Below are 20,944 nucleotides of genomic sequence, written 5' to 3' on the forward strand. Positions count from 1 at the left end.
GCTTTCATCAAAAGATGAACTTTTATGGTTAAAAATTATATATAACTGTGTATGGCACTAGTATAATTGCTACACATTAAAAATATGTTGTAACAAGTCTGTTGCAGCAAAGTTTATATCAGGAGTCACAGCAACTAAAGCTAGACTAAGAAGCATACCCAGTATGTCTTAACTGTTTTCGATGTAATTATTTATAAGCCAATTTGGAAGCTGTATGGAGCCAAAAACTATGAAGAGTAGGGCTGCTTTTTTTTCCCCAAGCAGCATTATTGATTGTTCCTTTATATGTTATGTATATTCTTTAAAATTCCCATCTTTACCTTCACCAATATACCAAGTAAGCTGGACAAATTAAATGGAGAATATGTTAGCTATGGGAACTGTTGGAAGAATAATTACTTATATTAAGACAATGTTATCAATGTTACTCTGATCACAATTCCACTTAAAAAACAGAATGTGGAACATTGACAGAGCTATGAAAAGAAAGTGAGTTAAACAATTAAAGTGAATATTTTTGGAGACTCTACAAGTTATTGATCATGGTTCATCTCCTGTCACATTACTTTGCACTAAATAATCATGTACCTGATATATGTAGGCAAATAAATTACCGGGCAAATATACACTGGGACAGTTACTTTTAAAAACTCATTCTCTAGTTTCAGTATTTTGAGTAAGATATAGCTATGCTTAATTCATAATACCTCCTTTAAGCTATACCTGATTATCAGACAAAAGCAAGCTGATAATGAAAACTGACCGTATACACTGGAAGAGGAGATGCAAAAATTCCTATCTTCTGTGAGTGACATATGAACAAAACCGAGCAACATGATAACTACAGATATTAACCAGAGAATAATAAAGATGGCATCAACATTATTTCAAATGTTTGGCTAAACAAAGATATAAACTGAAACCAAAACAAAAACAAAGATTAACAAACTCACCAACGAAGGGAAATAATACTGAAAAACTGGTATAAAATAGTTTCTAGAAAGCTGCTTTCTAAGACTTTCTGGTGAGGAAATTCCAACTTTAGAAAAAAATTTTAATTTGGTATTTAGAGAAATTAGATAAATTTAAATTTCAAACCCAAGTAAGAATAGAATATTATACACACAGGGGTCTTTAAGAAGGTGATGCTCAATAAAAAGTATGCTTCAAATTAAAATTTTCTCTAGGTTTTATAAAGCCTTTGACATGGTGCAGACATTCCAGTGTTTGCAATCAGTGTTTGGTTAAACAAATAATTCAAGTATCTACAAAGTGTGATTTGTTGTCAGAAGGTGTAGTCTTATTTCAGAGCAAGTTTCAGAAGCTGCCATTCCCGAAATAAAAAGGTGATGGGGAAATAAAAAGTGCCACCTTCTATAAATATATTTTTACAAACATACAGTAGTATAAACAGGGTGATCCACAAATGTACATCAAACCCTGAGCTCCTTTAGAACTTTAAATTAAGTTCTCTCTATATCACTCCAAGTTGGGGAAAAAGAGGTATTCACATCACTGGCAACTTCACCCCAATGCTTTCTACAAGTCTCCAAAGCATGGAGTAGGCAGAGCCTGCCAAATTCTGCCCAGTGCAGTGCCCAGTGTAACTCCATAGGCGATGCCACTCCCACCGCTGAAGAGCCTGCCGCTGGGAGTGTAAAGGCCATCTGCAGCTTACCAACACCGCACTCTTTTGGGTATATCACGTTTTCATATTTTGGCTTCACGACTTACAGTAAGTGAGAAGAGTAAAACAGGAAATGTAACACCAGAAACTACTGTTTTGTTTTGTTTTTTAAAAAAAGGATTCAGCGCACCCCTAGAGGCAGGCTCTTCAGGGGTGGGTGCGACATTGCCAGTGGAGTGGAAGCTGGGGCTTTGCTCTGTTCCAGAATTGGCAATCCATGCCTGCTCTGCACTTTGCAAACCTGTAGAAACAAAGACAAAGAGATGACCATTAGCTGTATGTCATCAGACGTCTCTAGTGTATCGGGACACCTCACGACAAAACAGGGATCCTATATAAGGCTGGTTCTATTTTTAACCCACGTGCAGGTCTTTTCAACTGAAAAAATGTGGGGAAAAAAAAATTCAAGACCAAATTAATGCAGACCAGCTTCTTTCAAGTAAAAACTTGAAACTCAAGTGTAGTCTTTATTTGTTTGAATATTAGTATGGAAAGGATAGTCTTCGCCTCTTCTACTTCCTCTTCTTGGTTAGAAGAATCAAAGAATAAAAAATCGCTCTCCTGCCATTAGACAAGATGTCATGAAGTCTATGACAGTTTCTAACTAATTAGGTTGTAGGGAACTTGCACTTACAGGTACACCTCTTCCACCAGGGGCTTGCCTTCCAAAATCTGCAAAGGCTGGAGTAAAGTCTGGTCCTCGAGGCAAAATCCGAGGATCCAGAGTTCGCATTGGCAATTTTGGTTGATTGATCTGCACAAAGAAGCAAAGAAAAGCTTAATACAAGTTTCAGAGCATTCAGTGCCACAAAGACAAAAACTCAGACTAAAAGTTATGTCAGCTGACAAGATAGAGCTGGCTTTCTGAGCCAGTGGGAGTCCAATCTGAATCATGATAGAGTCTCCTGGGTTAGCCATAGACCCCTTAGGTCAACAGTGGTTTTCTGGTTGCCTTGGAATGATCAGGTCTAAAATTCCCAGCTCACTTGACACTGTAGGGCCAAGAGAATGGCACAAGACAAGCTATTTTGAGAACTTACGAACTACAGCCAAATTCTGGAATCATTTTCCAGGATCATTAAAACACCTGCCTATAATAAATCTGATATAGCTTGTTATGGTTTTGATGCTACTAACTTACGGTTAGTAAAGAATGTATTTTGAATGGACAACAAATCTCAAAAGGAGACAAGTTTCATGTAGGATGACTTTATTTTTCGGTTGTGCCACAGGGCTTGTGGGATCTTAGTTCCCCAACCAGGGATTGAACCTGGATCCCCAAAATTAAAGTGCCAAGTCCTAACCACTGGACTGCCAGTGAATTCTCTATGATGATCCACGTAAAAACCTCATCTTGTCCGCTTTGTTAATCGGAGACATCTGGATTTGTATAAGCATGTAACGTGACTATAGACTCAACAAAGCTAAGTACCTTAGTGAGAAATCAACTTATCATCAGCCAAAGTCAAACTGATAAGCAGGCAGACAGGAAAAAACATTTTCTAAGAGGACAGTCTCATTCAGTGGGCATAACAAAGCTTGTCCTCTGAATACTGAAGTAGTCTTAAATTAGTACCACCAGTCATTCAACTGTCTTCCCATAAGCACCTAAGAAAGAAGACCTAGTAAGAGAAGGAAGAAGATCTGTTGCTCTAAGAGAATAAATGCTACAAATAAGGTCTGGATAAGTAGCTACAGGGATTATCAATAAGAACTGGATCTCACTCTTCAAGAAAGTTACCAACTACACTTTACTTAGGGATTAACAGTTCCTCTATAAAACGAGAGCTTAGTCACCAGAACTGGTTCATCATTGATGTATGTAAAATTATTCTGGCAAATATACACCTGACTTTACATCTTTAAATTGATGAACAGATGAAATAAACACTGATTGTACTAATTTTCTGTATGTAGTTAAGATCAGATGTAAAGAAAAAGGGTACCTATCTATTTGCAAAGGATTAAAGACTGATCCTCCTATAAGTATCTACTGGAGAAATTCTGAGTTATACACTATTTGAATTACGTTTCCTCTCACTTAAGTTTGATCTGCCAAATACTTGCCTAGGTTTCTGACCTATCCTCAATGCTACTCTAATTCCCTATTGAGATTTTAGCACAGTGCATAAACAGGTCTACATCTCCTTAAGCTTATTAGCCCAAAAGACACACAATTTCTACCTTATCACTAGGAAACAGCTGTAATAAGCCAACAATAAATTTTAAAACTTTACCACTCAAATATGAGCCAAACTCCATAATTACTATGAGCTACAGTAAACCTAAGACCCAATAATGCTTAATGAAACATTTAATTCAAATGTTACTTTAACAATTTCTAAAAAGTGCTCATACTTCATATATTATGGGGGCTTCCCCGGAAGCTCAGCTGGTAAAGAATCCACCTGCAATGCAGGAGATCCCTGTTCGATTGCTGGGTTGGGAAGATCTGCTGGAGAAGGGACAGGCTACCCACTACAGTATTCTGGCCTGGAGAATTCCATGGATAGAGGAGTCTGACACGCTACAGTCCATGGGGTCACAAAGAGTTGGACACGACTGAGCGACTTTCACCTTCTTTTCACATATTTGCCCTGAGAGTTAAAAACCAGTTCCCACCAAAAAGACATAGCTTTCACTGAGTGCTCAGCTTACCTTGTCAAGAACCACATCACTGATGGGAGGCAGGCCCTCTGGTTTCTGAATACACGCTGGCATGAATTGGAAATCCAGCAAAAACTCCCTGTCATACTGCTTCTTGCCTTCCGAATCAGGAGGCTTCCAGGATTCTAAAAAGAGGAGAGCAGGCAGACCACAGTCTATAAGGTCACTCTATGTATATCTAGCAAGAACATAAGCTGACTCCAATATCTCATCTCATCGTATGCAAACAAAACCACAAAGAAAACAATGAGCTACAGTCAGAAAACGTCATGGGAAGATTTAAACTGTTATTTGTTCTTTATCCCTTCTGGATACCTCTGGAGAGTAATCTGAAGTAAGATGCTACAGGAACCATTTCATTTACACATAAGCAGACTTTGGTAAGGGTCACGAATAATCTTCATTAAATAAATCACCAAGTCTTTTTTAAAAATAGTTTTTAAAAGTTGTACTCCATTTACAGCTATTACAAAATACTGGCTGTATTTACCATGTTGTACAATACATCCTTGCAGACTATCTTATGCTCCATAGTTTATATATAATACTTTTGGTTTCCTGCAAAAGGAGGATACTTTGGAATGTTACTATGGAGAGGGAAAAAAGGTAAAAGGACATAAATAAAACTAAATAACTTATTAAAGATTCTGAAAAGTCTAAGCAGACTATAGATTCCCCCCTCCCCTAATTACAGTTTAATCTGAAGAAAATAAAATAATGGATCTGCTTGCTGAGCCAACTAAACTGGGAAAGGACATATACCTTTGTCCAAGAATCCTGTCACTAAACATATTCTTAGCTGATATTTTTCATATGAATATTAACAACAGTTTTTACCACAGTACTTTTTTGCTACTATCACTATTATTTCAGCTATCATTAACAATCCTATCGTAATATAAAGCTGGAAAATTTCTTGAAATTTTTACTGTTACTAAAATCAAGTCACAGTTTTTTCTTTTAATTAACAACACACTCATCAAAACCAGGCCCCAGATCACTTCCTGACAGCACACTCTGTCCTGCTTTATTGTAGTGGTTCTTAATACACAAGCCATAGACTGGCGCTATGTGAGAATTCTGCAGATATTTTACTACATTATATTTATTAAAATATACACAGTTTATTAGGATCTGAATTTTGAACTGCCTTTACCCCCAATGACTGATGGTGCATATTACAGAGGCAAAAAGCTGTCAGTCAGTCAGTACAGTCAGGGCCGCTGGTTGTGCACTGTATCCTTGCCAAACTGAAGGCTAAAAATATAATTTACACAGTCCTAAAAATGACAACAGCGATTCAATCCCTGAAGAAGGATTGATGGTAGTCCAAGTGATTGGTGATACAAGCCTAAATCTTTAGGAGAAATTTCAGTATTTTGAGCCCTAAGGTTAAAAACAAAATTTACAATGGAATCTTACAATTTCACAAGGCCCATTCCAAGTATTTCACTGCTAGTGTTTTCATTAAGTATTAATGATCAGTATATGAAGATGGGATCAATCAAAGGCTTTCAAAAATTTCTGACTACAACTCACAGTAAGAAATATAGTGATTTCATGACCCTGAACACACACACACATATATAAAGTTAAAAAAAAACCTACATTCCTTACTGCATGTAATGCACTGACAATTTTGATTCTATTCTTTAACAATGTTGGTTATAACTCACTAAAATAGTTTCACAACCTATAAATGGGTTAAAATCGAAAGTTTGAAGAATACTGGTCAAAATTATTTTTGAGGCCCGGTATTTTACATTCAAACCCTACCTCACGCAGAAGTCTCTTTAGATTTGGCGGACTAAGAAAACCATTTCGCCTAACCCCACCTTTCTCCACATGTCCACGGAAAAACTATCCATAAATCTGAAAGTCAACCATGGTTTACACAGCATAGGGACAGAGGTTTAGTGCGTTTGATGGTTTCTAAAGGTGAAAGATCCTCTAGAGGTTACCATATATCTTATAGGGCACTTCCACATTGCTGGTGCTTAATAACTTAGTATACTGATTCTGACTTCCTACTGGAGTTCAGCTCTACAGAGTGATTTCCATCAACAAAGTTAGTTCCAGCTTCCTGAAACAAGAAGTAATACTATCTCAAGAAACATGGTCACCATATCTGAAACATCTCTTTCAATTAAAATGAATAAATTAAATTCCTCTTGTTCAATTTTACCAGCCTAGCACCGACTGATTTCCTCTGCCAGCAGCTCTTCCAATGCCAGTGAAACCAGAGTACCAGCCAGCATCAGGTATCACTTCCGCCAACAAAGGACTCTCTGGATTTGCCAGTCAGTCAAGTATGCCTGCTGATTTATTCTGTAAATATTACACTGTGATGAGCCTCTTCCTTCCATCCAATATTTTTTTAGAAGGAGGCAACATTTCTCTAAGTTGCAGTAGAGTGAAGAGGAGAACAAAAAACAGACACAGGAAGACAGGGATAAACTTACCTGACTTAAATGGGAATGTGACCCCTTCACCAGAACTATCAGTGGAGCCTGAATTAGCATCTATTCCTTCACCCTCAGAAATACTCTCAGCACCATTACGTACAGGCTCAGCTTCTTCTCCATTTTCTTCCACAGTTTTCACGTTTTTTAGGTCAGAGGGGTCTCTTTCAGGATGAAACCCTTGGCTCATTTTATCCTGTTCAGATTCAAGTATTTTGTCACCTGAAAGCTCCTCTTCAGCTTTAGGCTAAAGCATAAGTGAACACAGAGGTTATATTCTTTTCACTGAGTGTAAATACACATGAAGACCCATACTTATCCCCTCAAAAAAGCATAAGAAAACATATCACTCAAGATAAGGATGTCTGTGTTCAGCTTATGGTACTAGAATGGTAAGTTTATTTAAAACACTCTTCTCATTTCATCTCCTGGGATAAATCAGACAATACCAACGGTGATTGAAATGCTTTAACATGACTAATGAAATCTAAATATACTAAAGTTTAAAAAGGAAAGAACTGTTAATCCCTGGAACTTGACGGACATGAAACAGTCAGAATCTAAATCAAGCACTCCTACCCTCGCCACTAACGCTCAGCAAATATAAAAAGAAACACTAGAGGGTATGTTTTGCGTTGTCCTCTGGCTGTGGAAAAAGGGTTCAATGAACAGTTTAAAGGGTCTAACTCCAACAAAGCTGACCATCGCTCCTTTAACAAGGAGATCACTTGTTGGTTAAAATCTATTTTGTGTATTGGTTCTTAGAATTCTCTGAGATTGTGACCTTATTCAAATCATACTGGCACATATTCTCCCAGGGAGAAATCTGGGTTCCAGTGCATCCTATTTTTAAAAGGAAAAATAGAATTAAACTTATTCACCAGATTATTTCTGACCATCTCAGTTTCAGATACAGCAACAACAAAGTATTTCTTGAGGGCACTGCTGCTGCTAAGTCACTTCAGTCGTGTCTGACTGTGTGTGACCCCAGAGACGGCAGCCCACCAGGCTCCCCTGTCCCTGGGATTCTCCGGGCAAGAACACAGGAGTGGGTTCCCATTTCCTTCTCCAATGCATGAAAGTGAAAAGTGAAAAGGAACTCACTCAGTCGTGTCTGACTCTTGGTGAACCCATGGACTGCAGCCTACCAGGCTCCTCCATCCATGGGATTTTCCAGGCAAGAGTACTGGAGTGGGGTGCCATTGCCTGCTCTGGCACATCAACCATCAAAACTCGTGGAGGAAAAGTTCGCAATGAACTTTAAAGTCTTTCTTTTTCATTAAAAGAAACACTCTGGAAACAATCTTTTGAAAGAAGCACTCAGAGGAAATAGGAACTTACCACAAATTCCAGTTGATAAATTCGCATTAGGAGAGCCAAATTAGAGGCTCTATTGAATTGGCTGAACAGAGGATGGTATTAAAAAATGTCATATACACCAGGAAGTAGTTACCCCAACTGATTTATGAAAAAATTTTTTAAATAGTTGCAAACCCTACGTTGTTATTAAGTGAAATAGTATAAAAGATGTAATACTAATAAATTTTCTTCTACTAACATCAGATTGAGGACAAGAGGAGAAGGGAGTGACAGAGAATGAGATGGTGGGATGGCATCACTGACTCAACGGACATGAGTTTGAGCAAACTCCTGGGAGATAGTGAAGGACAGGGAAGCCGGGAGTGCTGCAGTCCATGGGGTTGCAAAGAGTTGGACACCACCCAGTAACTGAACAACAAAACAATCAGATCATGAGGAAAAGACGCTAGATTTTAAAATGTTATCAACAGAAACAGATGGTTTTAAGGCCGTGTTTTCTAAAACGGAAATAAAACGTTCATGCAAACACACCCACACATACTTCCTCGTTCCTCCAACAAGACGAGCATGGAAATCATCAGAAGACAAACAAAAAATCCAACAAAAATAATTGTTGAAAATGATTTTTCAATATTTTTATAAAACATGGCAGAAATTGAGGCGTCTTTTATGGTTTAAGAAAAAACTGATCTACCAAGTTTGAATCATACATTAGCCGCCTCATTTTTTCTTATTCTATATTCAACTATAATCTAAATTCAAAACTTCCCTGTAATACCACTGTATGATTAAGTATAGGTCATCAAGATCTTGGGCTTCCCTGATAGCTCAGTTGGTAAAGAATCTGCCTGCAATGCAGGAGACCCTGGCTCGATTCCTGGAGAAGGGACAGGCTACCCACTACAGTATTCTTGGGATACCCTTGTGGCTCAGCTGGTAAATAATCTACCTGCAATGCAGGAGACCTGGGTTCGATCCCTGGGTTGGGAAGAGCCCCTGAAGAAGGGAAAGGCTACCCACTCCAGTATTCTGGCCTGGAGAATTCCATGGACTGTATAGTCTATGGGTTTGCAAAGAGTCGGACATGACTGAGCAACTTGCACTTTCACTTTCTTTCATCAAGATCTTTAATAAATTGGCATGTGAGCCTGCAAATAGTTCTTAAACTTATTACAGAGTAGTATAACCACGTTATACATCATACAGAAATCTTATTTCAGGTCGTGGAAAGGTGAAACAATGCTATTTTAGAGAGCAAAGTTTATTGAGTCATCTTCTCTGTATCTAAAATCAACAACAGATAATCTGTTGGATACAAACAAAGGATGTACTATTGAGAAAGTCCATTTCTAACTGGAAAAAAAAAGTATAAAGAAACTTGGCCCATGAATGACAAACCGTATTTTAGAACACAAAGAATCAGTGAGGTGTCTGAGGCACACTGTTAGATGGGATATTTCTCAAGGGAATCCATAAAAAAAATAGGTCCATTAAATATTTGATGATTACTTTTCTTTAGCAGGATGGACTTCTATTCAACTAGTTTGTAATTATCTAACCATTCTTGAATTGTTTATCCTGAAAACCAGATTGAAAAAAGAAAGCACTTTATTGGCTAGACTGTCAAAGCAAACATTTTTACAGGAACTTACTAAATAAGAATTTAGTTAACAAAACTGTCTGCTTACTGCAAGAGTTTTTTTATGTGCCAGAAAATCAGACTGACAATTACATATGTAATGATGGATGAAATATCCAAAAAGTTTTAAATATATTTTTAGTTGCCTTGAATAACAATTTTATGATGAATCATCCTTCATGCTATCTCTTTAGGTTGTAATTTAAAGACTTTGGTTAAATACTTGCAATGATGTAACAACTCAATATACAACCTAAAATATACTGATCCCTGAAAAACATTCTTTTAAAGGCTGAGAAAAACCTGAGAAAAAGATAGCATGATGATCAATGAAAAATGAAGACAATGACAACCAATATTTATTAAACTACTCTAGTAAATACTTAATTTTAGAAAGATAAGGGACTAGGATTTCTGGAAAAATTATGTGTGCAAATGACCAAATATCTTAGGTTAAGAAAACAGTGACTGGTTCAAAATGAGCCTCAACAATTCTCGTGCATGAAGAGTAATAATCTAAAGCAGGTTCAGCAAATTATGGACCGCGTGCCAGTAGCGGGCCCTCACCCACTTTTGTACTGTGCCAAGGGAAGGATGTGTTTGTGTACACTTGTAATGTTGGAAAAATATTTCAAAGAAGAATATTTTATGAAATGTGAGTATTACATAAAATTCAAATTTCAATGTTCACCAACAAACTTTCACTGAAATATCGCCACTCATTCATTTACACCCTGTCCATGGTTGCCCTGGGGCTACAGCGGTAGAGCTGAGAAACTGCCATAGGGACCCTAGGTCTGCAAAGCCTGAACTAGTTACTATCTGGACTGTTACACAGGAAAAGTTTGTCAACCCCTGACCTAAAGACGAGGATGAAAATCTGGAAGCAGAGGAATGGTGACTTACCCATTTAATATTCAATAATGCTTTTAAAAATGCCACAGGGCAAAGGAACATAAAGTATAATAAAAGAAAGTGAATAAATTACAGCTGACTCTAAAGATAAACCCATTTGTGAGCTCTTACAGCCGTACCAGGAATGTATGCGATCCCCCTGCCTCTGGAAGGTATTTTATTCTTTGTAGGAGCAACATTTTCTTGTTCAGCTGCAAAAGGAGTGTAGTAACTATTTGCACCTCTATAACTTATTGCCAAATCTTACCCCCTGATAACCACAATGAAATCACACCCGTGAGACATTTTAGAGGTTGCTAGGGGACAACTGTGACATCAACTCAGCATCAGTAAGAGCAGTGACCGGACGGGGAGAAGCAACAAAGGGGCGCTGTGAGCAGCCTCAAGAGGGTAAGAATTACAACCAGAAGACAAGTTTATAAAACAAACGCATTTAAAGTTATTTAAAAATGATTTCTACATTTTAATGTTATCATCTTAAACATTCAGTGAAAATTGTTTTAATAAAGTAGACATAAGAACTCAAAAAGAAACAAAAAAAGAAATGTGGAAATTGTTTATATTACTCCTCTTTAAAAGCTCCAGTAGATAACAATAGGCATACTGAGATCAGAGACTATGAAACTGGGAGAGCATGGCTTGGGACAGAACCTGCCCTTGACTCTTCCTCACAGCTTGTCCGGGACCTGGTGTGCAGTATCCTAAAGCAAAATCCATGCCTTAGTTCAAGCCATATGTGAAAAGTCATGTTACTGGGATGCAGGTAAAGGACAACAGATTCAAACTCTGTTTCCTTAAAATACACTTGATGATTTCCACCAGGACAGCTAATAGGCATTTGAAAAAACAAAACAAAACCACTTTAAAAAAAAAAAAACGAGATTAGTCTTTACATGTGGAAATATAAGGGAAAAATTAACAATACTTATTTTTGCTATTTGAGAAGAGGTATTTTAAAAAAGAAACAAGAATTCAGTGAAATTGAATAAGCTACCTATAAAAAATTCAACATCAACCTATAAAAAACAATCTATAAAAAATTCTTTAAATGGATTAAAAAAAAAATCAGACTCTGAGCTTGATATATTTGCTTGGAAAACAGTATCTCAAGAAAAAGTTATAAACACACAGTGTTCTGAGAAAACAGCACCACTGTTCCGGAGATGAGCTGGAGATATTTACAGCTGTCCCTTACCTCTGATTCTGCCTCTAATGACTCTTCAGTGGCTCGGGTCCGGTCTTTTGGTTTCTTCCACATCTTTGGTGCAGGTATAGCTGTCTGAGCTGAAATAGAAGAGCAGGCTGCCATTACTTCCCACTGCAAAAATTGAAAATATTAGGTCTAAATGATACCTCTATTCAAATTCAGCAAAAAGAGAGCTTCCTGCACAGTCAGGAGACAGATGGATAAGTGAAGAACGGTGTAATTGAGGCCCAAAGACTGCAATGGCAAATGTCTTAGGCACAAAGTGTTCACATCAGCTCATATAGCCTTCAAACAGTGGCCTAAGTTCCTCCTGTTTCATGGTTAGGACATACCAAGCCACATAATTCAGTATGAGGTGAGTATCTATATAACAAACTGGGCTACCAGCCAATTCTAGACTTGGGCCTGTTTCTACCGTTAATCGACTATGTGATCTTAAGCAAGTAACACTTTTCAGGTACTAGCATATTCAACTATAAAGTGTAAGACCAAGATAGATGATATCTAAGGTGCCTTTAAGCCATAAAAAATACTAAATTCCAGATTTTGCTTTAAAAAAGACAGCAAAAGTATACTTTGATAAAGATTTAATTAGCTAGACAGCACTTGCACAGCACCGAGTTCTCACTTCACATCAATACTGTGGGCCTATCCTTTCATATGGCTGGGGTGAAAATTAAGGAAGAAATAGGTAATGTGTTTTTTCTGGCTGTGCTGCACGCCTTACAGGATCTTAGTTCCCTGACCAGGGATCGAACCAAAGCATGAGTCCTAACCATTGAACCACCAGGAATTCCCAGGAACATAATTTTTATTGAATTATTCTACCGTATCAGAAGTTCCACATGGAAACCTAAGCTTACGAAGAATTTTTAAAACTTTACTTGGCTTACAAAGTCCACAAAATCAACATTTGGACATACAATTTAAAGATACCGGAACATCAGAAAGCAAATAAAACATATTTTATAGGATCCCACAGAAGGCAGTCAGTGGTGCAGAATGGTAAAGAATCTGCCTGCAATGCAAGAGACCTGGGTTTGATCCCTGAGTTGGGAAGATCCCCTGGAGAAGGGAATGGCATCCATTCCAGTATTCTTGCCTGGAGAATCCCATGGACAGAGGAGCCTACAGTCCACGGGGTCACAGAATTGGATGTGACTGACTTCAGACGAGACCAGAAGGCGGCAGGAGTCAAAAGCAAGCAGTGAGGTTCTAAGGCAGATGGGAAGGGAGGGGAGAGTCAAAGAAAGGCCACTTTATAAATACACAGACTTGACTGAAAGTGAGTGAACACAAAGCCAAAGGAACTATCTAATCTAATTCCTGACAGAAATAAAAGGTCTTACTGAGACGAAACCAACCAATCTCTCTGGGTGATTCAAATCTTTTTTGGAAGAATGGTACAATATAAACACTCACACTGGTCTTGGGAACAAGGAAAAAGAGACATTTAATAATGTTCTCAAAACTATTGCACCATCATAAAAATACTCTGTAAATCTCTTTTATTACCCACTCCTCAAACCAACTTGTCTTTATCCTTCCCTTTACAGACCATATGAATGAGAAAACATTATTAGACCAACGGCTACTCTTCCTTCGCAGCCTACCAAAGGTAAACCATTTTCTCAAAGTATGGAACTCAGATTATGGTAACTACAGGTGGATTTAAATTCGCTTTTGCCTCAGCCTTATCATGAATATGTACGTTCAAGTATTAATATCTGTACGTGTGATATGTGGTGGTCTCTCTTCATTTTTATGGATCTTCTGATTTTACATAACCAGTCTGTTTTACGTGCATCCCTCCAAAATGTCTGTGATTAATTCTGCTTTCATAGAATTCCTTTTAAGAATTACAGAGTTTGAGGAACCTGTACATTAAAATTAAAATTTTATTTCATACATACATGAATTCAGCTTTAATTTTCATTCATGGAAAAGGGAAGATCACTTTCTGAAGGATTTGTTAGGATTAAATATAAACTTGGGTATCATTTCCTCTAAACCAAAAAAACCAAAGATGTAGACAAACTTTTCCTTCTAAACTATATCAAACGAACCCAAAACGTTAAAACATTTCTTCCATGGGTAACATTAACACATTTAATATGCTTTCTTAAAAAATCAGCTACTTGCACAGCAGGAATTGTTACTCTGTTCAAGCGGCTGAAGTTTTGATTTAAAGTAATAATTCACAAAAAGAGGTGAGAGAAAGCACACACCTCCTTAGGAGATACTCAGTCCTTTAAAAAAGTGGACACAGACACACACCGTGTGTCTAATGACTGTGATATACACCTCTTCTTCCTACCTTTATTGTTGGAGGGGTGCAGTAACCTTTGGGTGTGCTAGAGTGGGGAGAAGTAGGGGACCAGGGAGGAAGTAAGGGAGGGAGAGAGACAGACAGAAACATCAGCTGCCAGATTTAAAGGACAATTAATACCAAATTAGAAGAAGGGAAGTAAATTTAGGATACTGTCTCAGATTTGTTCTTTCTAGTCCATTTCTGCAAAGGCAGCAATGGCACCCCACTCCAGTACTCTTGCCTGGAAAATCCCATGGGCGGAGAAGCCTGGTAGGCTGCAGTCCATGGGGTCGCTACGAGTCGGACACAACTGAGTGACTTCACTTTCACTTTTCACTTTCATGCATTGGAGAAGGAAATGGCAACCCACTCCAGTGTTCTTGCCTGGAGAATCCCAGGGACGCAGGAGCCTGGTGGGCTGCCGTCTACGGGGTTGCACAGAGTTGGACACGACTGAAGCGACTTAGCAGCAGCAGCAGCAGTCCATTTCTGATGCCTATGTCTTAATTAGGCCCTTACTGCTGCACTGATTTAACTATGACAGAGGCTCAACTCATTGCCTCCAATTCGTATTAAATACAATGATGCCTGAATGATGGCCTCTCTAAATAATTGATTTGATTGGTTGTTCTTTTACTTAAAATATTCCTTAAGGCATCTTCTATAGTGCCAAGCAAAGTTCCTTACACAAGGCGGTGGTTGTTCAGTCACCAAGTCGTGTCCAACTCTCTGTAACCCCATGAACTGCAGCACGCCAGGCTTCCATGTCCTTCACTACCTCCGGGAGTTTGCTCAAATTTATGTCCATTGAGTCAGTGATGCCACCCAATCATCTTATCCTCTGTCACTCCCATCTCCTCTTGCCCTCAATCTTTCCCAGCATCAGGGTCTTTTCGAATGAATTGGCTCTTTGCATCAGGTGGCCAAAGTATTTACAATTCAGCTTCAACATCAGCCCTTCTAATGAACACCCAGGACTGATCTCCTTCAGGATGGACTGGTTGGATCTCCTTGCAGTCCAAGGGACTCTCAAGAGTCTTCTCCAACACCACAGCTCAAAAGCATCAATTCTTTGGCACTGGGTTTTCTTTATAGTCCAACTCTCACATCCACATATGACCAGTGGAAAAACCATAGCTTTGACTAGATGGACCTTTGTTGGTAAAGTGATGCCTCTGCTTTTTAATACGCTGTCTAGGTTTGTCGTAGCTTTTCTTGCAAGGAGCAAGCCTCTTTTAATTTCATGGATGCAGGCACCATCTGCAGTGATTTGGAGCCCAAGAAAATAAAGTCTCTTGCTGTGTCCACTTTTCCCTCATCTATTTGTCATGAAGTGATGGGACCAGATGCCATGACCTTAGTTTTTTGAATGCTGAGTTTTGAGCCAACTTTTTAACTCTCCTCTTTCACCTTTATCAAGAGGCTCTTTAGTTCTTCGCTTTCTGCTGTTAAAGTGGTACCATCTGCATATCTGAGGTTGTTGATATTTCTCCCACAATTCTGATTCCACCTTATGATTCATCCAGTCCGGCATTTCACATGATGTACACTGAACAGAAGTTAACTTTCTCATTGCTTCTTGTCCTGCATACAGGTTTCCCAGGAGGCAGGTAAGGTGGTCAGGTAGGAATTCAAATTTGTCGACTGAATAAATAATAGCTCTCTGTTAAGGAGGTATTATTGACATTCCCAAGACATATTCTTTTCCCCTGCCTTGCATTAAAGCACCACAGGGCAAGAGACAATCTTGCATGAGATTCATAATTACCTGAATTTAGAGATGTCTAATAGAGCCTCCCCAACTTTCCATAAGAATTCAACTCTCAGAGGAACACTGATTTTCTACTTCTTTAAAACAGAGAATGTTGTTGCTGTTTACTATCTTAATTCTTTCATGACCCCATGGACTGTAGCCTGCTAGACTTCTCTGTCCATGGGATTTTCCAGGCAAGAATACTGCAGTGGGTCACTCTTTCCTTTTCCAGGGGATCTTCCCAACCCAGGGAATCAAACTTGTGTTTCCTGCATTGGCAGGCAGATTCTTTACCACTGAGCCAGCCAGGAAGCCCCCAAAACAGAGAATAAGAAAATTCAAAGAAAGAAAAGCTATGATTTCAAGATTTTTGCTAATTTTGATATTATTGGATGGAAAATGTTTTCCTTCAGAGCTCTTTTTATGAAATGACTAATATAAAGTCTGAAAAATATTGGGGATATAGACAAGTTTAATCACTAGGTTTTAATAAATAAATGGAACTACATCAACTAAAAAGTTTCTGCACAGCAAAGGAAACCATCATCAAAGTGAAAAGGCAACTGATTAAACCGGAGAAGATATCTGCAAATCATGTATCTAATAAGGGGCTAATACTCAAAATATATAAAGAACTCATACACATCAACAACAAAATGCCAACCAAATTGATTTTAAAAAATGGGCAGAGGATCTGAACACGCATTTTCCCAAAGACAATATACGGATGGCCCACAGGCACATGAAATATGTTCTGTATCACTTATTATCAGGAAAAGGCAAATCCAAATCACAAGGAGCTAGCAACCGTAGCTGTCAGAATGGCTACTATTGAAAAGATGAGAAATAACAAACTTTGGGAGAGGATGTGGAGAAAAGGGAACCTTTGTACATTGTTGTTGGGAGTGTAAATTCTTGCAGCCACTACAGGAAATAGAACAGAGATGCCCCCCAAATTTAAAAACTGAACTACCACACAGCCAAGGTATTCCATTTCTGGGTATTTATCTGAAGAATATGGAAACACTAATTAAAAAAAATATATGCACCCCTGTATTTAATGCACCATATGCAACAGCTTAGATATGGGAACGACCTAAGTGCCCACTGATGGCTAAATGCAGAAAGAAGACTCAGGGTGTGCACGCACGCACACACCCACACAGACACACACACACACACACAAATGGAGCACTACACAGCCATAGAAACAATGGAGGCCCCGGTGTCAGTGATACAGAACCCGCCTGACCATGCAGAAGACACGGGGGTCAATGCCTGGGTTGGGAAGAGCCCCTGGAGGAGAAGATGGCAGTCCACCCTACTATTCTTGCTTGGGAAGTTTTATGGACAGGGGAACACTGTGGGCGGTAGTCCACGGGGTCGCAGAAGAGTTGGTCACGACTCAGCAACTAAAGAACATCCATTCGTGACAACAGGGATGGACCCTGCAGGTACTGTGCTAAGTGAAGTAGGTCAGATGCAAAAGACAGATACTGTATGATTTCACTCACGCGGAACACAGAACAAACGAAACAAAAACAAACTCACAGACACAGAGCACAGGTCAGTTGTTACCAAAGCGGAGAGGAGGAGGGAAAATGGGTGAAGGGAGTCAACCCTATTGTGGTGGAGCGTTACACAGACTTGGGTGCTGACTACTCGGTAGTGGATGCAGATGCAGAACTATAAATTTGTATGCCCAAAACTTCTACAAGTAAAAAGAAAAAAAAGGGGGGACACTTTACTACTGGTAAGGGAAGGTCCCAAGTACATTGTCACAGGGCTGTATGTACACAGTAGAATGTCACAATAATGGAATTTGCAGTGAGAGGCCCCACTCTACATACCCACTTCTTTTTTTTTTTAATATTTTTAATTACTTGGCCGCACCAGGTGTTAGCTGCAGCACACAGGATCTTTAGTTGTGGCATGCAGTTTCTTAGCTGTCACATGTGAGATCCAGGTCCCTGACCAGGAATTGAACCAGGGTCCCCTGCACTGGGGGAGCAGAGTCTTAGCCACTGGACCACCAAGGAAATCCCCAACACCCACTTCTAATCCCTTCTCATTACTGTCTCCATCCCCTTCCAATATTTTTCCTTTTTCCCCCCACAACAGCTTTGAAATGCTAAAAGTCACAATAAATTATTCTGATTATATCATATTCAAGAATTCTGTTTAGAGTTGTTGAGGATGGGGATCTTACCCTCTCCTTTTTTTCTGCCATTGATCCTTGTGAGAACCAAAGTAATTTTGATGATTTATTTAAGGAACAGGGGCAGAACACAGAAAAAAAAACCCAAGTGAGAGAAAGATTAGGTTTTTACAAAGGAGACATAAATAACTGGAAAAGAATTAAAGTGATAAATATGCAAGAATGATAGGCTCACTGAGAGATGTCTGTCAAACAAAAGAAACACTAGAATGTAAGTCAGTCAGGGTTTCTTCAGTCTTCTGAGGTGCTGCTATTTGATACGGATAGATGGATTGATATTTATTCTCCCCAGCATCTGTTAATTCATGGGGTCACAAAGAGTCAGACATGACTGAGTGACTGAACTGAACTGAGCATCTGTTAAAATAAGGCTCTCTGCTCTAGGACTGCTTCACAGAAGCTGAAATAGTATAAGCAAGACTCCACAGGACCTAGCACTGAAACCAAGAAGTAAGTATAATAAAAAGATGAGTCTAGACTTAAATTCCACCAAAATATACATCTACAATACAATTAAAAAATTTTTACTTCCAGTTTTAACATTAAATACCATCACAGTAAGAATCAAATCATAGGTGTATTGATTTTATTGATGTTAATCAATAACTACTTTTCGGTTTTATGATTCTTTTTTTCCCTGTTATTCCCTGTTTTCTATTTTTTATTCTCCCTATTATCTTTATTATTTCCTTTGGGTTTACTTTTGCTTTCCTTATTTTTTTAATGTAAAATTTCAGCTTTACTGATGTATAAATGACATATAAAATTGTAAGATATTTAAAGTGTGCACTGTGGTGATTTAATATATGCACACACATACACTGGAAAGGATTCCTCCATCTAGTTAACACATCCATCATCTTATATATTTATCTTTTTTTTCTTGGTAAGAACACTGAAGTTCTATTCTCTTGGCAAAGTTCAGGTATACAATAGTTATTAACTACAATCACCAAGTTTTACATTAGATCTCACACATTATTCATCTTATAAAATTTACTCATTTAATAGTTTCGTCAGATGGAGATTGACTCAATAATTTGAGACCATTTTCACTTTTAAAATGGTCATTTAGTGGTGTCAACTGCAGCCTGAGTACTATCCTGGTAGTGTGGTAGGGAGAATAACACACTGCCGCAGATATCCACATCCCAGTCCCTGCCTTGTGAGTATGTTACCTGACGTGACCAAAGTACTTTTGCAGATGTGAATAAGTTTAAGGGATCTTGATAGTTCAGTTCAGTTCAGTTGCTCAGTTGTGTCCGACTCTTTGGGACCTCAGGGACTGCAGCATGCCAGGCCTCCCTGTCCATCACCAACTCCTGGAGTTTACTCAAACTCACGTCCATTGAGTCGGTGATGCCATCCAACCATCTCATTCTCTTTTGCCCCTTCTCCTCTTGCCCTCAATCTTTCCCAACATCAGGGTCTTTTCAAATGAGTCAGTTCTTCGCATCAGGTGGACAAAGTATTGGAGTTTCACCCTCAACATCAGTCCTTCCAATGAACACCCAGGACTGGTCTCCTTTAGGATGGACTGGTTGGATCTTCTTGCAGTCCAAGGGACTCTCAAGAGTCTTCTCCAATACCATAGTTCAAAAGCATCAATTCTTTAGCACTCAGCTTTCTTCATAGTCCAATGCTCACATCCACACATGACTAATGGAAAAACCATAGCCCCGACTAGATGGATCTTTGATGGCAAAGTAATGTCTCTGCTTTAATATGCTGTCTAGGTTGGTCATAAGTTTTCTTCCAAGGAGCAAGCGTCTTTTTATTTCATGGCGGCAGTCCCCATCTGCAGTGATTTTGGAGCCCTCCAAAATAAAGTCTGCTGCTGTTTCCACTGTTTCCCCATCTATTTGCCATGAAGTGATGGGACTGGATGCCATGATCTTAGTTTTCTAAATGTTAAGCTTTAAGCTTTTAACGTTTTCACTCTCCTCTTTCACCAAGAGGCTCTTTAGTTCTTCTCCAAGGAATCTTGACAGGGAGATTATTATCCTGGAGTAACCCAATGGATCCAATGTAATCAAAAGGATTCTTTCACGGGGCGAGGGGAAGGAGGGGAGGCAGGAGAACTGAACAGGTAAGAATATGCTATGTTGCTGGCTTTCAAGATAGAGGAAGGGGCCCCAACGCAAGGAATATATGTATGTCTGAAAGATGGAAAAAGCAAGAGAACAGATTCTCTCACAGAGCTTCCAGAAGAAACACAGACCTGCTGATATCTTGACTTTCAGTGCAACCAAGTTTGGACTCCTGATCTCTCAAATTGTGGCGGTATGTCATAGCATCAACAGGAAAAGGATACAACCATGAATTCTGACTTGCATTGTGGTTAGGTCAGATAATATACCTGCTTTGACTTGAATCCTTTTAAATTTATTAAGTCTTGTTTTATGAGCCACAATATGGTCTGTCTGGGCAAATGGGACATTGGCACTTCTGCATCTGCTGGTCAAGCTGGTTGCATTGTTCAGGCCTTCTCCAGCCTCACTAGATTTCTGTCTACTGGTTCCATCAATTATGTTTTCTAATTAAGTCAATTCAATGTCACTACTTTTTAATTATGTGAAATGCAGTTAAATATATTAAATAATTAATGGTTTTGTATGCTAATTTTAAGTCAGTCATAAATCAGTTTTGATTATTTTTCTCCTCAGTACAGTCATATATATTCTCATGGTTTCAGTGGTTAATTCTTACAAACATGTGAGGAAGAAACAATATCAATTCCATGAAACTTTCACAATAGTGAAGAA

At 38.7% G+C, this 20,944-nt stretch overlaps 1 protein-coding gene across 50 annotated transcripts in view; it reads right to left on the reverse strand.

The window, feature by feature from the left end:
- EIF4G3 (eukaryotic translation initiation factor 4 gamma 3) overlaps nucleotides 1–20,944 on the reverse strand; it is a 354,136-nt gene that overhangs the window by 76,980 nt on the left and 256,212 nt on the right. For 30 of the 50 annotated variants that reach the window (XM_086326700.1, XM_086326955.1, XM_086326895.1 and 27 more), the window contains 5 exons: nucleotides 11,886–11,974; nucleotides 6,817–7,063; nucleotides 4,346–4,479; nucleotides 2,322–2,441; nucleotides 1,818–1,928 (listed from right to left, as the gene is read on the reverse strand). In XM_086326700.1, the coding sequence (XP_086182826.1) occupies nucleotides 1,818–1,928; nucleotides 2,322–2,441; nucleotides 4,346–4,479; nucleotides 6,817–7,063; nucleotides 11,886–11,974 (701 nt within the window). The remainder of the gene's footprint in view (nucleotides 1–1,817; nucleotides 1,929–2,321; nucleotides 2,442–4,345; nucleotides 4,480–6,816; nucleotides 7,064–11,885; nucleotides 11,975–20,944) is intronic. The other 20 variants (XM_086326656.1, XM_086326966.1, XM_086327057.1 and 17 more) reach the window with 1 other exon arrangement.

This window comes from Bos grunniens, chromosome 2 (genome assembly GCF_055505025.1).
Source record: "Bos grunniens cultivar Pamir isolate PY7600 chromosome 2, Bosgru_T2T1.0, whole genome shotgun sequence".
In the NCBI taxonomy this organism is placed as follows: Eukaryota; Metazoa; Chordata; class Mammalia; order Artiodactyla; family Bovidae; genus Bos; species Bos grunniens.